This window comes from Callorhinchus milii, unplaced genomic scaffold (genome assembly GCF_018977255.1).
Source record: "Callorhinchus milii isolate IMCB2004 unplaced genomic scaffold, IMCB_Cmil_1.0 Scaffold5, whole genome shotgun sequence".
Classification (NCBI taxonomy): Eukaryota; Metazoa; Chordata; class Chondrichthyes; order Chimaeriformes; family Callorhinchidae; genus Callorhinchus; species Callorhinchus milii.
The window spans coordinates 51,234,090-51,258,020 of NW_024704746.1; the positions used below are offsets into that span (position 1 = coordinate 51,234,090).

General features: G+C 41.5%; 1 protein-coding gene across 3 annotated transcripts in view; it reads right to left on the bottom strand.

Moving 5' to 3' along the window:
* Positions 1-12,036: 12,036 nt before the first annotated feature.
* LOC103181872 (sodium- and chloride-dependent GABA transporter 2) overlaps positions 12,037-23,931 on the bottom strand; it is a 32,173-nt gene continuing 20,278 nt past the window's right edge. For 2 of the 3 annotated variants that reach the window (XM_007898630.2, XM_042335580.1), the window contains 5 exons: positions 22,759-22,896; positions 21,792-21,894; positions 20,472-20,572; positions 19,600-19,770; positions 12,037-12,416 (listed from right to left, as the gene is read on the bottom strand). In XM_007898630.2, coding sequence (XP_007896821.1) covers positions 12,249-12,416; positions 19,600-19,770; positions 20,472-20,572; positions 21,792-21,894; positions 22,759-22,896 — 681 coding nt within the window. In that variant the 3' untranslated portion in view covers positions 12,037-12,248. Of the gene's footprint in view, positions 12,417-17,391; positions 17,457-19,599; positions 19,771-20,471; positions 20,573-21,791; positions 21,895-22,758; positions 22,897-23,931 lie in introns of all 3 variants that reach the window. The other variant, XM_042335579.1, reaches the window with a different exon arrangement.

Below are 23,931 nucleotides of genomic sequence, written 5' to 3' on the forward strand. Positions count from 1 at the left end.
TTATCAGTAATCTTGAAGTTCAGGCTCCTCTAGGGCAGAGTGACCATAATATGATGGAATTTAATATTATGTTTGAGAGTGATGAAGTTAAGTCCGAAACAAAGGTCTTAAACTTAAATCAAGCCAATTTTGCAGGTATGAGGGACAATTTGGCTAAAATAGACTGGGAAAGTAGATTAAAAGCTATGACAAGCAATGGCAAACATTCAAAAATATATTAGATAATTCCCAGCAAATGCATATTCCCTTGAAAAATAAAAATTCCACATGAAAAGTGGTTCAATCATGGCTAACTAGAGAAGTTATGGAAAGTATAAACTTAAAAGAAGAGGTCTATAATATTGCCAAAAAGAGCTGTAAACCTGAGGATTGGGAGGGCTTTGGAGATCAGCAAAGGATAATCAAGAATCTGATTAAGAGGGAGAAAATGGAATATGAGAATAAACTAGCTAGAGATGTAAAGACAGATTGTAAGAGCTTTTATAAGTATATAAAGAGGAAGAGATTAACAAAAGTAAATGTGGGTCTTACAGGCAGAGACAGGCAAAATTATAATGGGGAGTAAAAAAATGGTAGAGTCACTAAACAAATACTTTGCTTCTATCTCTACGTTGGAAGATACTAAAAACTTACCAAAAATAGTGGGGAACCAAGAGACTAATGTAGTGAGCAACTTAAAGAGATTAATATCATAAAGTAATAGTACTAGAGGAACTGATGGGACTAAAAACTGATAAATCCCCTGGACCTGATGACCTGCATCATAGGGTTTAAAAGAGGTGGCTGCAGAGATAGTGGATACATTGTCTTTGTTCTTACAAAATTCCCTGGATTCTGGAACAGTTCCCGTTGATTGGAAGGTCGCAAATGTAATGCCACTATTTAAGAAGGGTGGGAGAGAAAAAAATGGGGAGCTATAGACCAATTAGCCTGACATTGGTGATGGGGAAAATTCTAGAATCTATACTTAGGGATGTCGTCGTGGGGCATTTAAAAAGTCATAATACAATTAGGCAGAGTCAACACGGTTTTATGAAAGGGAAATCGTTTATAACAAATCTTTTAGAGTTTTTTGAAGATGTAACTAGCACTGGTTAGAACCAGTGGTTATAGTGTACTTGGATTTTCAGAAGGCATCCGACAAGGTGCCACGTATGATTAGGGTTTATGGAATTAAGGGTAATATATTAGCAGAAAACAGAGAGTAGGGATAAACAGATTCTCAGATTGGCAGATTGTGACTATGAAGTGCCGCAAAGATCAGTGCTTGGGCCTCAACTGTTTAGACCCTGCATCAATGACTTAGATGAGGAAATAGAGCTTAATGTATCCAAATTCGCAGACAATACAAAGCTAGGTGGGAAAGTAAGCTATGAGGAAGGACACAAGGAGGATACAAAAGGATATAGACAGGTTAAGTGAGAGGGCAAGAAGGTGGCAGATGGAGTATAATGTGAGGAAGTGTGAAGTTATTCACCTAGATAGAAGAAATAGAAAACCAGATTATTTTCTAGAGGGGGAGATACTAGATACTAAATATTCAAAGGGATTTAGGTGTTCTTGTACACTAATCACAGAAGGTTAGTAAGCAAGTACTCAAGCAATTAGCATGTTAGCATTTACTGCAAAGGGGGTAGAGTACAACAGTGGGGAAGTCTTACTGCAATTGTATAGGGCCTTGGTGAAACCGCATTGGAATATTGTGTGCAGTTTTGGTCTCCTTATCTAAGAAAGGATATACTTGCCTTAGAGGGGGTGCAACGTAGGTTCACTAGGTTGGTTCCTGGGAGGACGGGGTTGACCTATGAGGAGAGGTCGAGTAGATGAGGCCCATATTCTCCAGAGTAAAGAAGAATTAGAGGTGATCTTATAGAAACCTATAAGATTCTCAAGGGTCTTGACAGGGTAGAGACTGTTTCCCCTGATTGGAGAATCTAAAACTAGGGGTCATAGTCTCAGGATTAAAGTTCATCACTTTAGAACTGAGTTGAGAAAACATTTCTTCACTCAGAGACTAGTGAATTTATGGAATTCTCTACCCCAGAAGGCTGTGGATGCTCAGTCATTGAACATATTCAAGATTGAGATTGATAGATTATTAAAAATTAAAGGGATTAAGGGATATGGTGATATGACGGGTAAATGGAATTAGGCTGGAAGATCAGCCATGATCTTATTAAATGGCAGATTTGAGGGGCCAAATGCCCTACTCCTATGTTCTTATCTGATTGAGGTGTTTCAAGGTAATAAAAGGTGCAATATCAAACACAAAAACTGGTACAATGAGACAGGGATTAAAGTATTTTTTTCCACCCATTCAAACAGTAGATTGAAAGGGATAGGACACATGTGTTTAATATTCAGAAGAGACCATAACAATGTAATCTGGTACACCGTTTGTATGTTTCATGGGGAATTGGTGACAATGGGGGCATTGATTATCAGAAAAATCAACAGCAAGGAGAAATATCTTCACTCTAGGTTCTGCTAGGGTGTGGGATGTGTTATCATAATTGTGCATTGAAGCTGGATCAATTCAATTATAGAAATGGAAACTAGATGAACGGACACTCCCTGCATCTGACATTGTGTTTCTCACGTCAGAAGAACACCTCCATGTGCCTCACAGGAATTGCTGTGAAGTGGAACATATTGTAGGCAACTGAAATACACATGTCTGACTCAGAAGTGAGAATGCTCACCCTCTTTCCCCCCACCCGCCCCGCGCCCCCAACATTGCCTTGGAGAACATATTCTCCAGCTGGTAAGTGGAGGTATGAAGACCACTCTTGGGGAATAATGTCTAAATGAGACAAAAGCAAGGTGAAAGCAATTTCTGGCCCTGCTGCTGAGAGAGGCCAAACCTGATGGCTGGGCAACCAAGGAGCAGATCTCTCATATAGGGTGACTGGGAGGAAACACGAGGGAGAACTGATGTACCTGCTCTGGGTAGAAACCTGTGATCACCTACAAACCACTGCACTTGACAACAATTTCCTGTGAATCACTTTGAGACTTTTGGAGGGAACAGATTGACTTCATGATCCTCACAATCGTGTTCAAATCCCTTCACTCTCTGGCTCCTCCCTGCCTCTTCAATCTCCTCACTTCCCAATCCATCAACCAGCGCCTCTGCTTGTCTGGCACCGGCCTCCTGCTCGTCCCTCACACCCTCTGCCCCACCATCGGAGGTCACGCTTTCGGCCACTATGCCCCGAAACTCTGGAACACTCCCTCAATCCCTCCGCCTTGCCCCCTCTGTCCTTTTTTCAAGACCTTCCTGAAAACCTTCCTCTTTGACCGTACTTATGGCTACTTCCCTGATATAGCATTGCCTTATATAGACGTGTGACTCTACCTACCGTATGATGCGAATGCAAGGGTTTTTCCCACACTAGCGCCCATGTGTTATTTTATGCTGTAGCTGACTGTCCATCAAGCAGCCCTGAACCTTGCAAAGTCCTGCAGGCTGCTTACTAACTGTCCTGCAAGCAGCTTCTCCGACTTGGAATCTTACAGAACCCATTTAAAGGGGCAAGCCTCCTCATTTCCCTTAAATAATATTATATAGTTATATATACATATTATTCACACTTTACAAAGGACTGCAAGAATAGGGTAACCGTGACATTTCCCCCTCTCGATAATAGTAATCCTTGCATTTGATATAGCCCCTTATCACGTCTTTGAGATGTCTCAAAGTGCTTCAAAGAATATACTGTAAAGTAAATTGACTGTATATTTTGTGGGCGAAACACGCCGGCCAGTCACGCACAGCAGTGTCCCATAACCAAGTTCCTACTTTCTGTTAAGGGCATATGGAATAAGGAAACTTGCCCAACATTTCATCCTGCCAAGAAACTAACCCAGGTCTCTCAGTTGCAAGGCAAGTGCTTTAACCACTGAGCTACAGGACTCCACAATAATTAATATGTTCAGAAAATAACATCTTGGTAGTCAATCTGTAGGAGGAAAGAAATCAAAACTTTTGGTTTCATCATATTGCTCTACCGCAGGGGTGGACAAAATACGTCCCGCGGGCCATATCCGGCCCGCCAAATGATTCTATCCGGCCCGTCATTGTGTCTAGCAATAGAAAAAAGTTATAGTTCGTTTAGGCCCAGAAAGTCGCACAAATTTTGCATTTGAATCATACCGGGAACATCAGCTAATCACACCGCTTAGTTGTGCGCACACTCCCTTAAGTGTTGAATCAGGCTGACCTCAGAAATATACGGATTGGCAAATTTTCAAACACGCGCACGGCAACCGCAGCAATACTTTTCAGGGAAGAGGACGTTAATTCGAAATGAGTTTATCAAAGAAGTGGAAAGGGGACAAATATTCAACAAAGAATGGACTTCTAACTATTTTTGCTGTGTGCTTAATTTGCAAAGAAAGTGTGGCAGTGCTCAAAAACTACAACTTGAACAACAACAACAACAAAACTCTGGGTAGAGAGCAGTCTGTTGTTGTTGTTATTGAGCGCACAAAATCGCCAAGAACAGCAAGCCATTCTCTGAAGGAGAATGTATAAATTTATATTTATAATATGTATGATTGACTCTCCCTCGATTTTATGCCCAGACAAGAAAAAACAATGCGAGAACATTAGCCTGTCAAGGCGAACTATTGTGAGACGTGTCAAGGATATATCTGAGAAGCTGCATCTGCAGTTAAAAAATAAAGTAAGCAATTTTGCATGTTTTTCACTGGGACTCGATGAGAGTTGTGATGTCAAGGACACAGCCCAGTTGATAATTTTTATTCGAGATATCACCAAACATTTTGAGCTTCAAGAAGAATTGGCATCAGTGCAGTCAATGAAAGATAGGACAACTGGAGAAGAGTTTTTGGAGGCAATAAATAAGTGTATCTTAAAATTAGGAGTGGAGTGGAAAAAAATTGGTGAATGTGACCACCGATGGAAGCCCAAATCTGACAGGCAAAAATGTTGGGTTACTGAAAAGAATTCAAGATCAATTCAAAGAAACAAATCCAGAACAGAATATTGTTTTTCTACACTGCATTATGCACTGAGAGATCCTCAGTAAGAGTGTTCTAAAACTAAGAAATGTCGTGGACACAGTTACGAAAGTGGTCAACTACATTCGAACAAGAGAATTAAACCACAGGCAATTTGTAACTCTGCTTGAGGAATTGGAATCTGAGCACATGGATGTTCTGTATCACACGAATGTAAGATGGCTTAGTTTAGGAAAGGTCTTGAAAAGAGTGTGGGAACTGAGAGCAGAGATTGATTTATTTTTGGACATGAAACAAAAAGATTACATTTCCCGCAGCTGAACTATACGAATTGGTTCTCTGATTTCGCATTTGCCATTGATATCATGGGCCACATGAATGAAATGAATTCAAAAGTGTAACGGAAGGGGGCCTTTGTGCACGATTTGTATTGCAGTGTCAAGTCATTTATAACAAAATTATTTCTTTTATCGCATCAGATAGGAAACAGACTGTTTGCCCTCTTTCCAACTTTACAGCAAATTATTGTTTGCGATGAAAGCCTTAAAAAGTATATTTTGTCACTAGTTGACTTACATGCCGAATTTTTTCGCCGGATTTCAATTTGATCGAAAATGACCTGTCGTTGGTCTCTTCACCTTTCTCATTTGATGTTGACAAAGCCCCATTTGACCTCCAAGTCGAGCTTATTGACCTGCAATGTGATCCATTGCATGCAGAGCAATTCAAATCAGTGCCGCTTCCCAGTTTTTATGCCTCTGTTAATGAATATAGCAAAAAATAAAGGCTTGTGCCTGGAGGATGCTTGTCCTGTTTGGATCAATATACATATGCAAGGAGACATTTTCTGTGATGAAATTTGATAAATCAAAACATAGATCTGCAATGACTGATGACCACCTTGCAGCAGTACTCCGCATTGCAACAACGGAGACGATGCTGACTTCAATTGTCTGGTTAACGCACATCAGCGCTTTCAATCTTCCCATTGAGTGAGCTTCTCACATTCTCATCAATATGTGAATAAATGAATAAATATCGAATAAATGTCTGCTCAATGAGTTGTTTTCAATGAATGTCAATTATATAGACTTTATTTTATGCGTGTAAGACTTGATTTTGAGCTATTATTAAGCATTTGCATCTATATTAAGTGTGTGGCCCGCGAAGCTTACCAAACCTCGTGAAGTGGCCCGCAGGCCAAAATAATTGCCTTTCCTGATAGGTATAACCTCTCAGTTCTGGGATCATGATCATCCGGCGTGGAGGGCGCTATATAAATCTGCTTTCTGTGTGAAGAAATTTCTTCTAACTTCCCTATTTGATCTATTTGTGACTATTTTATATTGATGGCCCCTGGTTTTGGTCTCCCCCACAAGTGGAAACATCTTGTGAATCTCCTTTGCACTCTCTCTGGTGCCTCTACATCCCTTCCATAATGTGGGGACCTGAACTGCACACATTATTCTAAGTGTGGTCTAACCAAGGTTCTATAGAGGTTTACCATAACTTCCCTGCTTTTCATTTCTATCCCTCTAGAAATTAACCCCAATGCCTGGTTTGCCTTTTTTATGGCCTTAGTAATCTGCATTGCTACTTTTAGTGAATTGTGTATGTGTACCCCTAGGTCCCTTTGCTCCTCTACCCCATTTAGGTTTTTATTTTCAGGATGTATGTGACTTCCTTATTCCTTCTACCAAAATGTACCCCCTCACACTTTTCTATATTGAAATGCATTTGCCATTTCAATTCAGTAAGTTGATTAATGTCTTGCTGTGATTTGTTGCAGTCCTCCTCTGTATTAACTACACCACCCAATTTGGTGTCATCTGCAAATTTTGAAATTGTTCTGCTGATTCCCGAATCCAAATCATTAATGTATATTGTGAACAACAGTGGTCCCAATACTGATCCTTGTGGAACACCACTGCCCCCACCCCCACCCAGTCTGAGTAGCTACCCTTTACCCCTACTCTCTGTTTTCTGTTTTGCAGCCAGCTTGCTATTCATTCTAGTTTTCCCCTGACTCCACATGCTCTGACCTTATTCATTAATATATTATGTGGTACCTTATCGAACGCCTTTTGGAAATCTAAATATATTACATCTACCACATTACCCTTGTCTACTCTTTCTGTTAAAGAATTTAATCAGGTTGGTCAAGCATAACCTTCCTTTTTGAAATCCATGCTAACTATTTTTTATTATGTTTTCCGTTTCTAGATGTTTTTTTATTACCAATTCTATTCTATTATTCTATTGCATTTATTATGCTAATGACCCAAATTCTCTCTTCACTTATTGAATTGATGGTAGCTATACCTCATTCACATAGTCATTCGCCCATTGCAAGTGTTTTCTCAGTGGGTTCGCCCTGTATGTTTCGCGGAACACGGAATGTTGTATGTTGGTAATCTGTCCTGCTCGTTTGCTGCATCTACCATTATCTTATACTTACAATCTAGTAGAAATAAATTCCCAAGTACTACATCAATGTCGACGAGCCCTGCATTGGGTGCCAAGTGCCATGGTTCTCACTCCTTGATGTATGTGCAAATTTTATTAATGCTTTAATACTAAGTGGCCTCTGCTTCTCTCCAATCCCTGTCAGTGTGTAAGTCCCTATTTCAAAGGTGACTGAACCAAGTCAGACTTAAACATAGACAGACAGGTATTCCCAGTTAACCCCAATGCTTACTCCTTATCGAGAATACTACAGAGACTCGAGGTTATATTCAATAAAAACAACAGCTCTTTAATTAAAACCTACCAACCCTCGGCTCCCCTGTATATAAGGAACACACCAATAACAGATAAACAACAATGCAATCAAACATTATCGCACATAACTATAACAACTGGCGGCACAATACTACATTAGTAAAGAAATATAAAACCAGCCCTGACTGTACAGTTGTCCTGTACACATCAGTACCAGATGATGACCATCAGTTAGCAACCACGAGGAGCACCGAGCATTGCCTTATGTAGATGTGTGGCTCAGTCCATCGTATGATGCGAATGCGAGGGTTTTTCCCACGTTAGCGCCCATGTGTTATTTTACGCTACAGCTGCTTGTTAGCTGACTGTCCATCAAGCAGCCCTGGATCTATACGTAGTTGCAAACTAGTGCAGGCTGCTTACTAACTCTGTGCTGCCAGCAGCTTCTGCAACTGAAATATTACCGAACTCATTTAAAGGGGCAAGCCTCCTCATTTCCCTTAAATAATATTATATAGTTACGTATATGTATTATTTACACTTTATAAAGGACTGCAAGAATAGGGTAACTGTGTCAAAATTAAGAACAGCTGTGGGTAAAACACTTGAAGTCTAGGTTGCGCACTGGTTCAGTGAGTCTAATGAATAGAGCAGGGAAGGTTGAGGAGGTCAGAGACGCAGGATAGAAGGCGTTAATGGGAGCCAATGAGTACGGCTTCCGTCTTGTCAACGTTGAGTTGTAGGAAGTTTTCGGTCATCCAGGCCGTCATGTCCGCCGGACAAGCCGAGATAACATCAGCGGATCTGGAGTTGCAACCAGAGGAGGAGAAGTAGATTTGTACGGAATCCGCATATGTGTGGAAGTTTACCAAAGTCTATGGATGACATCGCCAAGGAGGAGCATGTAGATGAGGAGGGGCCAAGGATGGAACCTTGGGATTCACTATAGGTAATGGGCAGGGGAGGGAGGAGAAGCTGTTTGAGGAGATAAAGTGAACGAAGTTTGTTAGGTAGGACTCAATCAAGGATGGAATGGTCGTCTGTGTTGAAAGCAGTGGAGAGGTCCAGGAGTTTGAGGAGGCAGAAGGAGCCCTACTCACAGAGAGTGAGGACGTCGTGTGTGACCTTGACAAATGTTGTCTCTGTGCTGTGGGCAGGGCAAAAAACAGACTGCAGCGGCTCATGGAGGGAGGTTATGACCTACGTTCCAGGAGATTTAGTGTGGAGAGGAGGGCAGTGAAATCAGAGGAGATGGGGCAAAGGGAGTTTAGGTGAAGTTTGAAATCACCCATTATGATCAGGTGTTCAGTGCAGAAATAGATGGATGAGAGGAGGGAGGAGATGTCAGGGATGAAGGAACCAGGCAGTTTAGGAGGACAATAAATGAGGAGGATTTTGAGTATTGATAATATTTATTGATCTTTGTATAAGGTTGGTGACATTTTGTAGAGTTGGCCACAATTAAACCTTTACTGGATCCAAATTTTACATTTGTTCCATATAATTTTGTTTAGGAAATGGCATATTTAGGTGGGTTTTTTTTTAAATTTCAGTGAGATGAATTTTAATCGAGAAATTCATTTTCTTATGTAACCAATAAGGAATAGGGCTTCTGCTTTCCAAAACGGCGAGAAGACAGTAGGAGGAAGCAGCAATAGTGGAGGCTTTAAAAGATTGTCTATTAAACAAGAAAATAAATCATGGTTAAAGTTTTGTTTGGTAAAGATCAAGTGTGGTTTGTGGAGAAAGGATTATGGATTTTTTAAAATATTAATGTTTGATTCTGTGTTAGTTACTTGTGATATTTTAAAATTAGTTTTGAAATAAGGACATTTTCCAGTGGACATCTTTCTTCAAAACATCTATTTTTATTTAGATTTTCAGGTACCCCTGAACCTTTCCCATCAGTTGAGGTGTGTTTGGGCCTTTTCTTCAAATAAGTTCTGATCTTATAAATTTTTGATGCAAATGTGTAGGAACCATACTTGAGGTTCTTTCTGGCATAACCACCTTTTACTTCCTGTGTTTCAAAAGATCCTGCAAAGGCCTTATGGGTCTGCAGTTAAAGGGAATATACATATTCCTACTTTTCACCCGAAAAGGGGCTTCTGCAAATATGAGGCATCATTGCGGTCAATGCTAAGATCCTTAATGCTATACATCCCTATAATGATGTATGACTTAGTAGAAATAAACAGTCTCATCTACATATTTCTACCTTCCATCCAGTTAAATATGAAGTAGATAAAGCTTGACTTAAGATATTTTTAACGTCCTCTCTCCATCTACTACAGTTCAAAGTTAATGTGAGTATGTTAACAGCTCTGGCTTCAAACATCTGAAGCTGAATCACTTGGACATTTTCACTTCAATCAACAGCCAGTGGACACCAAAAGGTAGAAAAGTCACATTGTTCAAATAAAACTGCTTCAAGTTCCTCTTATGGGGAAAATATTCTGAAAATCCTTTTATGTCTTGACCATTATGGACTGCTTCACTCCTGTTGATCTGTTCCTGATTTTTAAATGTGTGAACTATTGATACTGCGGGCCTTAGGCACCCAATGTACAGCCCACACTGGTACAGACACGCCCAATGTCAGGAACGTGTTTTTTATTTGCATACAGCGCAATCCAAAATCCCAAACCCACAGCACAAGACACATCTTGCAGGTAACTGAAAGAGAACGGAGAGAGGCACATACACAGTTTCAGGTACAAATAAAATGAAATACACATGTATACAAACACACTGGTTATATTGTTTTTTTNATAATAATAACAATCCTTGCATTTGATATAACTTGTTTGCATCTTCTAGACATTTCAAAGCACTTCACAGAATATATTGTAAAGTGAATTGACTGTATATTTGTTGGTGAAACGGGGCTGCCAATTATGCACCACAAACAGTTGTGGATTGAGTGACCAAATTATTATCATTTTTTTAAGGGAATATTACCCCCAGAAAAGTGATCCGCCAATCACGAACAATCGGGTTCCTATTTATTGCTAGGTAAACAGAAGTGTGTGGAGTAAGGAAACTTGCCCAAAGTTTTGTCCTACCCGAAAATCTAACCCAGGTCCTCTCAATGGCGAGGCAAGTTCTCTAACCACTGAGGTACAGAACTCCACAGGATACCCTGCAGTTGAATAACTGTATTTTGTGAGCAAACACAGCAATGTCAACCGAGAAGGAAATTATCAATTTTATTTGGGGGATTGTTGGTCATGTCAGATTAGTGTCAAATTAAATAATCCTGCAAAATGAGTGCAGACACCAGGCTCTCCACCACCCTGGAGATCAGATTGTGCAACCTCGCATTAGATACTTTTGAGTGTCTATTATCCACACTGTTGGTAGTGGTGTGGAAAACTAGTCCACATGCAAACTTTAATTGGTTCCAGTATGCAACAAAACAAATTCATCAGTTTTTCCTGATATAGCATTTTTCACCCTTGGAAGGTCCTCAGGGAGCTTGAGGTTTGGGGAACTCAGGAGTTGACAGGAAATGAGGAAGGTTATGGGTGGTGGGGAGTATAGGTGTCCAAAAGGGTGGTCGAAAAGAAAGATCTTAAGGCAAGCTTTTAAGGTAGGAAAGAAGGGATAAGCAGAGTGAATCCGGGATGAAGTTCCACAGAGTGGAGTAAGAATGGATGACAGCTTACCCACCGATGCTGGAGTAGATTCGGTGGTTGACATAAAGCAAACCAATATAAGCCAAGCGGAGGAATGGTAGGATTGTAGGAAATCACTGGGGTGGGGTGGCGTAAGGTCCTGGAGGATTCTGAATTTGATTTCACTGGAGGATAAGGTACCAGTAGATCTTTAGCAAGGGTGGGAGTGAAAAGCTTGTGTAGCCTGTTTTGGGAGAGGACATGAACTGCAGTCAGAAAATGTCATTGGTGAACTTGAGTAGAGCATTCTTGGGTGCTGTGGGCAAGGCAGAGATCGGATTGGTGGGGGGCTTGAGGAGAGAGTGCTGTGAAAGAACGATGATTTATTGCAGCACATTGGAAAGGAAGGACTGATTGGAGACAGGTCGGCAGCTGAAGAGCATACATGGATCAAGTTCTGACTTCTTTAGAACAGGAGTGACACAATAGCAGTTTCAAAAGGCGGGGGAATGAACCAGTGGAGTGGGAGATGTTGATGATGTCAGTTGGCAGGGGATCTAGGAAATGACACTTGATAGCCAAAAGCAAGTGGTCAAATCTTGCATTTGATATAGTGCCTTATCATGTTAAGATTTCTCAAAACTCTTCACGCAATATATTGTAAAGTGGATTGATTGTATATTTTTGTGGGCGAAAAAATAAAGCCAGTGGGTATACTTAAATTTTTGTTTTAATACTTGCCCACCACAATTTTGGGGGGAAAATTAACAAGAAAATAGAAAGCATTTTGTCACTTCATCATAAGAGATTGGTTGAGGCCCAGTTTTGGACGATATGAACATCTGCAAGCAAAGCTCATGAAATTATGGACACCAGTTTATCCGGCATTCAGTTGCAAAGGGTTCTTTTTCCTTTTCTCAACTATCACACAACTGTTTCTGTTTCCTTGTCTGTGGGCACAATGTAGGAACTCTTGGTGCCTGGTGCAGGACATCTGAAACTAGTGTCTGAAGTGGAACATAGCAGTGATTCTTTCTTGCATTTCCCAAACTGCTTCAAGTCATCAGATGGCTGGGTTAGCTGAAATATACGCTGCAGGAAAAAGACATATGCTGTTCTGTTTAACTAAAAAGATTACATCAACAAATGTGTATTAGTGCACAAAGTAAATCAATAATACAAGTTTATGACATTCATCTTGTACTTGGCTTAGTCCAATTGTTTTGAGCCACAGACTGGTGATTTAGCAACAGAGCTTTCCCTCATTCAAATCTGCCTTTCATAGATATCATCAGTCTGTTACTTTTGGTTGAAAGACTTGTTGTCACTCACTGTGGTACATGTAATAGTATGATCTGCACTAGCAGTGAATAAGAATACATGCCAGATGTCAGAAAACTGAAATAAACATATTGAAGGAATGATTAGATCCTGAATTGCACTGGAATGCTAACTCACCAGCAGCCAAATATGAGAGATGGAATTTTGGAAGGGCTGATCCTTTTCTAATTTACTTTCTCTTTTTGCATGTTTTTATTGGGCAGTTTTCAAGAAGACTCTGTTGCATTGAAAGTTGAACATGGATCGATTGCAACTTCCCACATTAGAATAGCAACTAGTCCATTTGAGGAAGTGCAATTCAAAGCCAATGCACTGAGCTTTACGCTGTCCTAAATGAAACAAATATTTTTGGTCCATCTTCCATTCTCTGGATGGGCAACCAGTCTGACAGACAACATATTTGCCATAGGATCTTCTGACAATTTGATATTTAACAATTTTATAAAATTGTATACAGGACATAATTTATATAATGCTCCATGACACTTGGATTATTAGAGACATTTTTCTAACTTAAAACACTTTCAAAGATATCACTGTTTGTGACAGACACATAGCTGACCAACCACAAGGTATCGACATTCTAAATTAGAAGCAAATCAGAAAGAAACGCGGTGCAGATATAAACCCATTACTCTGCCTCACTGACAGATATCTTTGCTACATTATACATAAGACATCAATAGGAGTTACCATTTTAAGTATACACACAAATCCTATACAGAACTGCACCTGTGAAATAATTTTTTAAAAACAGTGGTCGTGTGAGAAAATATAAAAATACACAAATTCAAGCTCTTTTGTCACTGAAATCCAACATATGTTGCAATCTATGCTCAAACTGAATACTGAATTTGTACAATACATTTCAATGGAGGAACATGTACACAAATGTTTGGACTCCAATATAGGAGGCATGTTTTCGAAATTCACAGATGACATTACACTGAGGGTAATGTTCTGGTCATCTTATTTCAAGATTGTGAAAAGGTGTCTGAGCCAACTATCTCAAATAAAATTGGTGGTTCACTGCATGGTTGTTTGCTGTTCAGAAATTGGCCATTGTGTTTGCCTACAAAATACCCAGTAATTTACAATATATCTTGTGAAATGCTTTAAAGTGTCCCCTCAACATGAAAGATGCAAGATCAAATGAAAGTATTTTTCTATTGTCTTTTATTGTTTGAGATTCAGCAATTGAAGGCCTGATAGACATTTTTTAAAATTAGGAAAAGTTTTGATAAGGTGTACATAAATATAAGTTAGCAACAAACATTTCTGAAAAAAGGAACTTTATATGGTGGGAATATTAAACTCATTGCTAGAAGCTGTGGTTGAAGAAGAAAGCATCAACATATTTTTGAGGAAGCTCACTGCAAATACCATGGGAAAGAAATTCGGATGAGTGGATGCTTGTGTGCAGTATAATAACCTGATAATGATCTAATTAGGCTAGATATCCTGTTTCAAAACTGTTAACTCTACGTACTTGATTAAGTTGGGCTGTATGATTTGGGTCTGTTCAGGTGGATGTTGAAGATCTAACATAAGAGAACCAGGAGGAGCAAAATTCCCTTACTTTTCTGTTAAAGACAGACAACAACTTCCATTTCTATAGTGCTGTTCATGCAGGACAGCCGTACAGTGGCAGAATTGAAGGCCAAGCATAGAAGGTGGAGATGACCTTAAGGGCCATTGAAGAGAAAGGTCTTAAAAGTGGTTTAAAGATAAGGGGGGGGGGAGCAGGATGGGTGGGGTGGGGAGGGTTGGTGGCTTGACTGAGATAGGGGTTGCTGGAGGTTAGGGCATAGTGGTTAAAGATTCAGCCACCAATGGTGGCACTTAGGTGTTAGCAGATGTGTCCGCTGAGTGAAGGGAGTGGGTGGAGAAGTGCGGGTGGGCAGGTTGGAGAGGTAGGGAGATGCATGGACGTCAACATGTGAGGATCTTGAGGTCAATCCTTTTGGATATAGAAAGCTAGTGGAGACTGGTGAGGACTGGGGTGATGGGTGTATGGAGTTTGGTGTGGGAGAGTTTTGGATAAGCTGGACCTTGTATGGTGGAAGATCAGCAAGACACTGGAGTTGTAGGGTGGTCAGAGGCACAAACAGTTTCACTTACAAATAACAAAGTCACAACACTTTACATTATATCCTTTGAAGCTCTTTGAGACACCTCCTAACATGAAAGGGACATCCTGTATGTGTTATTTCTTTATGTTTGTTTTTTATCAATAAAGTGAAAAAATATAGGCTGCCAGTTAAGATATGCCTCAACAGCATCAATCAAACCCCACAATTTTCCGTAAATGTTGTCAAATTTCCCCACAACTTTTGGCAAATATTTCCATATTTTCTATTGGTCCAGGATTACGAACTGCACTGAAATCTCGACTTCACTGAGCTCCTCTTTTCAAGGCATATCTATGGTGCAACCGAGACAGGGAACTTCACTCAACGCAAGTTTGGTGAAGAACACCTGAAAAAGCTGTCTGCTAACAATGTCCCCCACCCTGCCTGCCATCAGGCTCTCAGCCCCTCCAGCCTCACTCTTCGGAACTCCATCCCCAAGGCCCTCTGGCTTACCCTAAGGTCGTAGTTTAAGATGGTGGTAGCCAATGTTGCCAAATTGGGCAGGTTCATACCCAATTGGGGGCATGTTTTTGTTGTTTCACAGTTCATGAAACATTTTTAAATTTAAACCTGCAAAACACTTTTTTTTCCCTTTTAAGACCTTTTCTCACAGTTCGAATAACATCAACCTAAGTTGGCTGCTCTGTTACCCATATAAATACTAAAAGTTCTTGCATTTGATATAGCGCCTTATCACAATGTTGAAACATCTCAAAGCACTTCACAGAATTTATTGTGAAGTGGAGTGACTGTGTATTTTCTGGGTGAAACCATATAGCAGGCAAAGCATAACATCAGGTTGCTTTTGAGCTAGTGTTTGGCTGTCTTTCAGCTACGAACATATTTTTAATTTCTGGCCATCCAGGTCGTATCCTCGCTTCTCACTCCCTCCCTCACCTCCTTAAGGTGCATTTCAAAACCTACAATTTTTTTTGTAGATTTTAACCTTTCCCCTCCCACGCCAACTCCAGCTCAGGTGCCCGGTAAGTCATGTTATCGCTTAGTGAGAGGCTCTGTATCAATGTAAATCATGTTTGTATTTTATTTGTATTTAGTGGGGACCACAGCTGCAGTCCAGGATAACAAACAACAACATAGCGCCCTCCACGCAGGGTAGCGTAGCATCTCAGAAGGCGGAGCCTAACTCCGAGCCAAGGTGGGGGTGTGGGAGGTGACCATAAGCATGGCCAAATAGAAAGGTTTTCAAGCGGGGCTTGAAAAAGGGGAGAGAGGGGACAAGGCGGAGGGATTGAAGGAGAGTATTCCAGAGTTTTGGGGTGTAGTGGCTGAAAATGCAACCTCCAATGGTGGGGCAGATGGTGCAAAGGACGAGCAGATGGCGGTGCCAGTCAAGCGGTGTCACTGGTTGGTGGACTGGGGAGTGAAGAGGTCGGAGAAGTAGGGAGGTGCCAGAGAATGAAGAGATTTGAACACGTTTGTGAGGATCTTGAAGTCGATCCGTTCGGTGATGGGGAGCCAGTGTAGCCTGGCCAGAAATGATGAGATGTGGGTATGGAGTTTGGTCCGGGAGTAAGTGTGCGGGCAACACAGTTCTGGATGAGCTGGATCTTTAGAAAAGCAGAGCTGGGGAGATCAGTGAGGAATGTGTTTGAGTAATCCAGGCTGGAGGTGACAAACGCATGCATGAGGGTTTCGGCTGCATTTGAGATAAGGTACGGTGGGAATTGGGCAATGTGGTGGAGGTGGAAGCAGGCGGTCCTGTTCAGGGACTGGATGTGGGGGAGGAAGGACAGCTGGGGATCGAACCAGATACCTAGATTGCGGTGAGAATGAAGGAGAACCCAGGGAGGTTGAGGAATTCAGATCCGGAAGGGGGGAAGATGTTGATGGGAGCCAAGGAATATGGCTTCTGTCTTGTCCACATTCAGCTGCAGTAAGTTTACACTCATCCAGGCCCTGATGTCTGCCAAACAAGCTGATAGAACACTGGTGGACCTGGAGTTGGTACTGAAGGAGGCAAAGTAGATTTGTGTGTCGTCCGCATACATGTGGAAGTTTACCCCATCTCTGCAGGTGACATCACCCAGAGGGAGCATATAGATAAGGAGAAAAAGAGGGCCAAGGATGGAACCCTGGGGAATCCCGCAGGTGACTGGGCGGGGGCGGGAGGAGAAGCCATTTGCCAAGATGATATGCGGTTGGTAAAATAGGACTCGAACCATGCGAGTGTGGTCCCACTGAGGTGGATAAGGGAGGAGGTGGTGGAGGATGGTCAACTGTGTTGAATGCGGCAGAGAGATCCAGGAGGACGAGGAGGCAGAGGAAGCCCTGGTCACTGATAGAGAGGATGTTATTTGTGACTTTGCCAAGTACTTCTCTCTCTGTGGTGGGCAGGGTGAAAAACAAACTGCAGGGGCTTGAGGAGGGAATGGAGGGAGAGGTGGCAACCAAAGTTGGACTTGCAACAATGTATTCCAGGACTTTGGCAAGGAAGGGTAGGTTGGAAATGGGAAGGTAGTGTGAAGGTAGAGCGATCGAGGGTAGAGGGGTGTGATAACAAAGAAAACAACAGCAATATAAAGAATCAGAGTGACTGTGTAAGGTGCACTTGCAGTCGTGGGAAAGAGGCTTACCTGAAGCTGGTGAAGGTGTGACTCTGGCCACCATGTTCGCAAAGATCCGCAAACCCCGGCACCAACTGCTGTGCACACCCAAGAGATCAGTGTGCACCTGCACCATACATGCAAGTACACGCACAGATGATCCAATGCGCGGCTGAGTACCACTGGAGGGAGGTGATCACTGTGCACCAGAGCCTCACAAAAGGGAGGTGATCAGTGTGCACCTCCACCAGAGCCTAGTTGGATGGAGATCAACCCACAGTGATATCTCCTTGGGTCCATGAACAAATTCAGTTAAATTGTTAATAGCCTCCTTGATGTACCATTGAGGTATACATACTTGACTATGTTTCTCTGTGCAGAGCTAAATGACTTTACCAAGGGCAGAATTTGGGAGTGCCGTAATTAACTTCAACAGACTCTGGTCACAGGAAAAGTCCTTCTCTGAGTTCCTTCTCCAAACTTACCATCTGATAGATGATGTTCATTTTCAAAGCAATCATTGCATCAGCAAGGCATGTTACCTTCAAGTTCAACTGAATTGTTCAAAGTAGCCAAAGATGGAGGACTATTAAAAGTTATTTTTTATTCACAGGGATTTTTTCATCAAAAAAGGGTAAAAATTGTGGGAAATAATGCAGCACAACAAGTCTCACCAAATTCATTTGGCTTTATTTTGGAACATTCGTTCAATGGCACACTGGTTCAAACTGTGCATAATTCTGGAATTATCACTGCAGCTTTTGAGATATATGCACACCATCACAGATGCTACAAAAAATCATCTAATCCTGTTTATAGAAATGTAATTATGGTAAATATCACTTTTTACTGATTGGATTTCACCCCAAAATAGGAAGTGAAAATCAGTAAAAAAAAAACAAGTTTAAAGGGCCTTACCAACAGTGTTATTTATGGACTTGATAGCAGGTGGTGGGTGAGTTTATCTTATTGTTTAATCCAATTTCCCTGCCTTTTTCCATAATACAGTATTTACTTTCCAAGTTTCATTCTCCTTTTTAACAACTGAATGTTTTCTACTCCACAGCCCTTTGGAGCAATGCATTCCACATGTTCAAAACCTATTTTGTCTTAGGCCAAGTAATTTTCATCCCAAACTTGCCATCTGATAGTGATGTTCATTTTCAGGTAAAGGAATCATAACATCAGCAAAGCAAAGACTGAATATCAATTCAAATCTGTAACTTGTTTAGCCTCTCACTTTTCCACTTTAAATAACCCCTTGCTGGTCTCCCTAGTTTTATGTTCAACAAGCTTCAGCTTATCTAGAACTGCATTCATATCATCTCCTGAACTCAGCTCCACAAACCTGTCAGCCCCATTTTCACCAGCTTCCACTGGTTCCCCATTCCTCATGCCGAATCTTCAAAATACCTCCAGGTCCTTGTCACTCCCTATTCTGTTACAGGCTCCAGTCTCAACAACCCATTCGCTCACTTTTCTCCGTACGCTGAGGCCTGCTGCCGTCCCTATCAACTTCAACCTGTCATCAGTGGTCAAGCTTTCAGGCACTGCGCTCTCGCTCTGGAACCGCCAAACTTCCTTCACCTCAGCCCCTTTCCTTATTTTCGAAATGCTTCGTAAACCTAACCTCTGATCGACCAGTTTTCTGCAACTGGCCTCCCCTTCATCGAACATCGTCAATGAAAAGCATTTTGAGAATTTCTTCTCTAGGAAACTACTTACAACAATTTGTAGTTTTAACAATATGGAATTCTGGATCCCTCTGTTCCTCTTCTCCATTGTTAATATTTCCACTTGGGGAATATCTCCATCTTCTATTCATCATACTGAAATGTCTGAGTAGATTTTTTTTAAAGTCTCTTCTAGGTACATGACACAAGGTTTTGTTGCTGGTGACTTTTCAGTCTGGCACATTACCTTACGCCTAATAATAATCCCTCCAAAAACCAAAAAACAATAATAAATTGGTCATTTTCAATCTACGACTGTTTGTGAGACATTGCTGTGCGCAATTGGCTGCCGCGTCCGCCCACAAATATACAGTCAATTCACTTTACAGTGTGTTCTGTGAAGCGCTTTGGGACGTCCTCCTGACGTGAAAAGCGCTATATCAAATGCAAGGATTATTATTATTATTATTATTATTGAGTTCCAGTTCATCCAGAAGCAAGAATGTTACAGAATAAGACAAGCAAGGGTCTACATGTTTTTTTTCAATTAAGAAAGCCAGCTCACCTGCTTGAAGGACCCTTTGGTTGTGTAGAACTTGAAGAGCACGCACAATGGGAAGCACAGCATGGAGGAGAGTGCAAGTAACCAACCGAGGACATAAGCCCACATCGGATACATGTAGGTTTTATTGTATTTGAGAGGTTTGTATTCAATCAATGAGAAAATGAAAGTACTCTGCAACAAAATGAGGAAATAAGAATTCAGTAATGAGACAACTGAAAATGAAAATAATAAAGGGTCACCTGTTTTGCATAAAGGTAAGGGAATGGAACTCCAAAGCTTCATCTGCATTTATCCCCCATCACACAAATTTATCAATAAGATTCTTACTTTTTAATTAATCTCATCCAAGGCTGGAGAAGTTTATCTGCTTGTGCCTTTGAGTGTAATCCTCACATCACCTGAGGGAATTGTAAAAGCAAATGGTTGAGATCCCCCAGGCTGATGTGAAGTCTGTACTGAGAGGCACATTTGACTGACATTTCCTAGGCAGGGGTGAGGATTACATTTAGATACACAAATTAATAATATTCCCTATCCTGGGCAAGGATTTCACTGAAATAAACTTGTGGTGAGATCCCCTGAAATAAGCCACTAGTGAGATCCCATGAGGTAAACTAATGGTGAGAATCCACTACAAGAATCCCTGACTGGGGTACGTACATTTGGAGGTACAAATGGGAGAAATTCGCTAAACTTCGGTGAGGATTACAGTAACATGCACAAGTGGGTGAGATTCAGTGAATTTGATGAGGATGGGAGCCACGACAAATGGTTTTGTCATAATTAAAATAAAATTCATTTCATTCTCTACCTTGATTGATTCAACCAACAGATTTGAATAATAATTCATTAGAAAACAATGAGATGCTTACAAGACAAACTCCAGGAGTGATGAAACACCAACACCACTTCATGAAGGGCCAGGGTCTGTACCCAATCATATCTTCAATATTGTCATAGAATCGATCAGCACCTAGACAGAAAAGTAAATATAGAACACAACATAAAATTATAGCACCAAACTAGGCCATTCAGCCTAACCCAACATGTGTTTTTCTTCAATAAGTCTGCATTCTAATTCTCTCTTCCTTCCTTCCTCCCCCCCCCATTATCACCATTGAAGAGGTATTGGTAATAACAGGCTTGGAGAAAATGTAGGAGTAAAGAAGAGCAACAACAGCAACAACAAAAACAATTATATTTGTATAGCATCTTTCACATCAGGAGGATGTTCCAAGACTCTGGACGCAGGGATCCATATCTGAGCTGATGGTTGGGATCAGGGGGGTGGAGAACAGGGAGAGTAGGGGTAGGAGGGTGACGGAAGGCATGGTCGAAGAGGAGGGTCTTGAGATGGGTCTTGAAGAAGGCAAGGGAGGGGGCAAGGTGGAGAGACTATGGCATGGCGTTCCAGAGGGTAAGGGCAGAGAGGTTGAAAGGAGGGGTAAAGACCTGGAAGGGCAGGGTTAGGAGGGTGGCTGAAGGTGGTGCAGTCAAAGAGGAAGGTCTTGAGATGAGCCTTAAAGGAGGCAAGAGAGGGAGTATGATGAAGGAACTGTGGGATGGCATTCCAAATGGTGAGGGTAGAAAGACTGAAGACCCGACCGCTGAGGGTAGATGGGCTGGGCGGGGATCATGGAGTACACCAGAGTCCGCTCAGTGGAGGGAGCGGACAGGTCAGTATGGCATTAGCAGGTCGCAGAGGTAGGAAGTAGCAAGGCTGTAGAGGGCTTTGAAGATGAGGATGAGGATTTTGAACTCTAACCTCTGGGGGATGGGGAGCCAGTGGTACCAGGCGAGGATAGGGTTGATAGGTTTATGGAGTCTGGTACAGGAGAAGTTACAAGCTGCAAAGTTCTGAATAATCTGCAGTTTATGGAGTTGGGAAGATTGACAAGCAAGGAGTTAGCATAATTGAGCCTGGATTTGATACCAAACAGGAAAATCCCTTGGTCTTTAGAAATCTATTGCCTGCTCATTGGTTCAGCGGCTTCTAGGACCCATCAGAATCACATTTAAATTCTAAATTTCTTTGTGTTTCTCAGTGTGGAGATCACTGGACCATACTTTCAGCATCTGCCAAGTAGCCAAACTTTCGGTAGACAAAATGCTGTGAACTAATTTTGAATTTTCTAAAGATTGAGCTTTGCCGCTGAAGATCATCTTTTTTGCATCTCAATTCACATACGTACCATACACCCAGCCAATGCATAAAACTTCAAAGGTTGACAGGAATAGCAGACATGTTCCACTGACTGCATAGTAATCGATCAGCTGTAAGATATACATCCCACCCTAAAGAAAGAAAGCACTTGCCAATTAGCGTTTTTTTAATCGCACTTTATCATGTTGAAATATCTCAAAAAACTTGACAATGAATGCTGATAAGTGCAATGACTGTATTTTGCCTCAGCAATTTTGCACAGCAGACAAATTAATCTGGATAATTGTTGGCCAGATCACCGGGTGAACTCAATCTCACTTTTCAAATTGCCAGGAGATGTTTAACATCCACTTACATAAAGGACCTCACTCTAACATTTGATCCAAAGTTTGGCACCTCTGACAATGTAGTATTCCCTCAGAACTGCACTGGAGTGTCAACTTAAATTCAAAGATCATTTACAGAAAATTAGCTTCAAAATTAAGACTGTATTTAAGAATTTCCTAATCTCAGCTCATTCTAAAATGCTTCATAAATAGAATAAATCCAGATCAAGTGGAATTTTCCTCCCTAGCATGATCATTGTGAACAATAATTGTGTACTTGCCAACATCGCAAAGCAACACCAGCATCGGCCTGATCCCTGCCCTTATATTTTGCAAATAGCAAAAGTTGTACAATGCCTAGACTCTCATGAGTGAGCAAATGCATCACCGACCTCACCTACACAAGATGCCAAGCGTGCGGCAATCATTGCTTGATTGCCCAAAGGAAGCACTGTGCTTGTCATCCTTATATGGGAATGAGTTGGAAAAGAAGGGAAAGTAATGCAAACCTTCCAAGTCTTACCCATCATTTTGCAAAGTCAACCTGACATTCGATTACCAAAAAGCAATGTCCCTAATGTTCTCCCATTTATCCAGCACAGGGAACATTATTCCAAAAAGCAGGAAAAAATATACTTTGTTCTCTTGAGCACAGCAAGGAACTCTCACCTCTGTCACCAACAACAGTCCAAGGGAAAATGAGACCATTGAGATCGCCAGGATAAAAAGCGCTCGATGATTTGTTCCTCGGAATTTTGTTGGAAATAAGTCCATAATCGTTGTTGCCAGGCACTCAACACCTATAAACTGCAGAAGTTGAAGTTTGAAAAAAAGCATCAATTTATGTTTACATAGCACCTTTTGTGGCACCTTTTGTACCACCTTCCCCCCCCCCCCCCACCCATCTCCCACTCAACACTGCTGTAGAGTGGGAGATGGGGGGGGGGGGGGGAGGTGGTAAACAGGAGCCCAAGACGATGGGGATGGTGAAGGTAACCAAAAGCATGGACAAAGAGGTATTTCTTGAGGCGTGTTTTGAATGGGAGGGAGCAAGTTGAGGGATGGAGTTTCAGAGAACAGGAGAAGAATGGCTAATAGTTTGCCCATTGATGGTGGAGCGGATAGGAAGAGTGACATGAACACCATCTTGCTGCCAATGAAACTCCAGCTGACCATTGTTGATCTCAGTATGCTGAAATACTATACCCCGAAACTCTGGAACACTTATTCTCTATCCTTCCACCTTGCCCTTCCTTCCCCATCTTCAGGTTGCGCCTGACAACTTTCCTATTTGACCGTGCCTATGGTCACCTCCCCCTCCCCCCCAGCTCAGCATCGTGCTCCACCACAGTCAAGCACTCTGGGACGCTGTCGTGCATGAGTGGCGCTATGTAAATGTAAGTTGTTGTTGAAATTCCTATCCATTCTCTATTGAAGCAAAGAAAACTTTTAACTTGGAGGTAAAAGCCAACAAGGAGCCTGCCATTTATATTATTTTGTCTCTAATGCTCAAAGATAGGAAGCAAACGCAGGGAGATGTACCTGAAATTCAGTTTGTTGGAACTCACGTTACTCTTAGTTTACGGATTTTCTGTCATTTGCCTGGCAGGGATCACAAAGCCAATAATAATAAGAATCCTTCCTGTTGATGATCCTTGCAATCCTTGCATGTCGAAGCAAGTGTTTACAATTATAAAAGGATTTGATGAGGTTCATATAAATAGGCTCTTTCCACTGGCTGGGGAATTTGTACCAACAACAACAACAAAATTACATTTGTATAGCTCCTTTCACGTCGGAAAGACATCCCAAGGTGCTGGACAGACAGAGTTTCGGACCCAA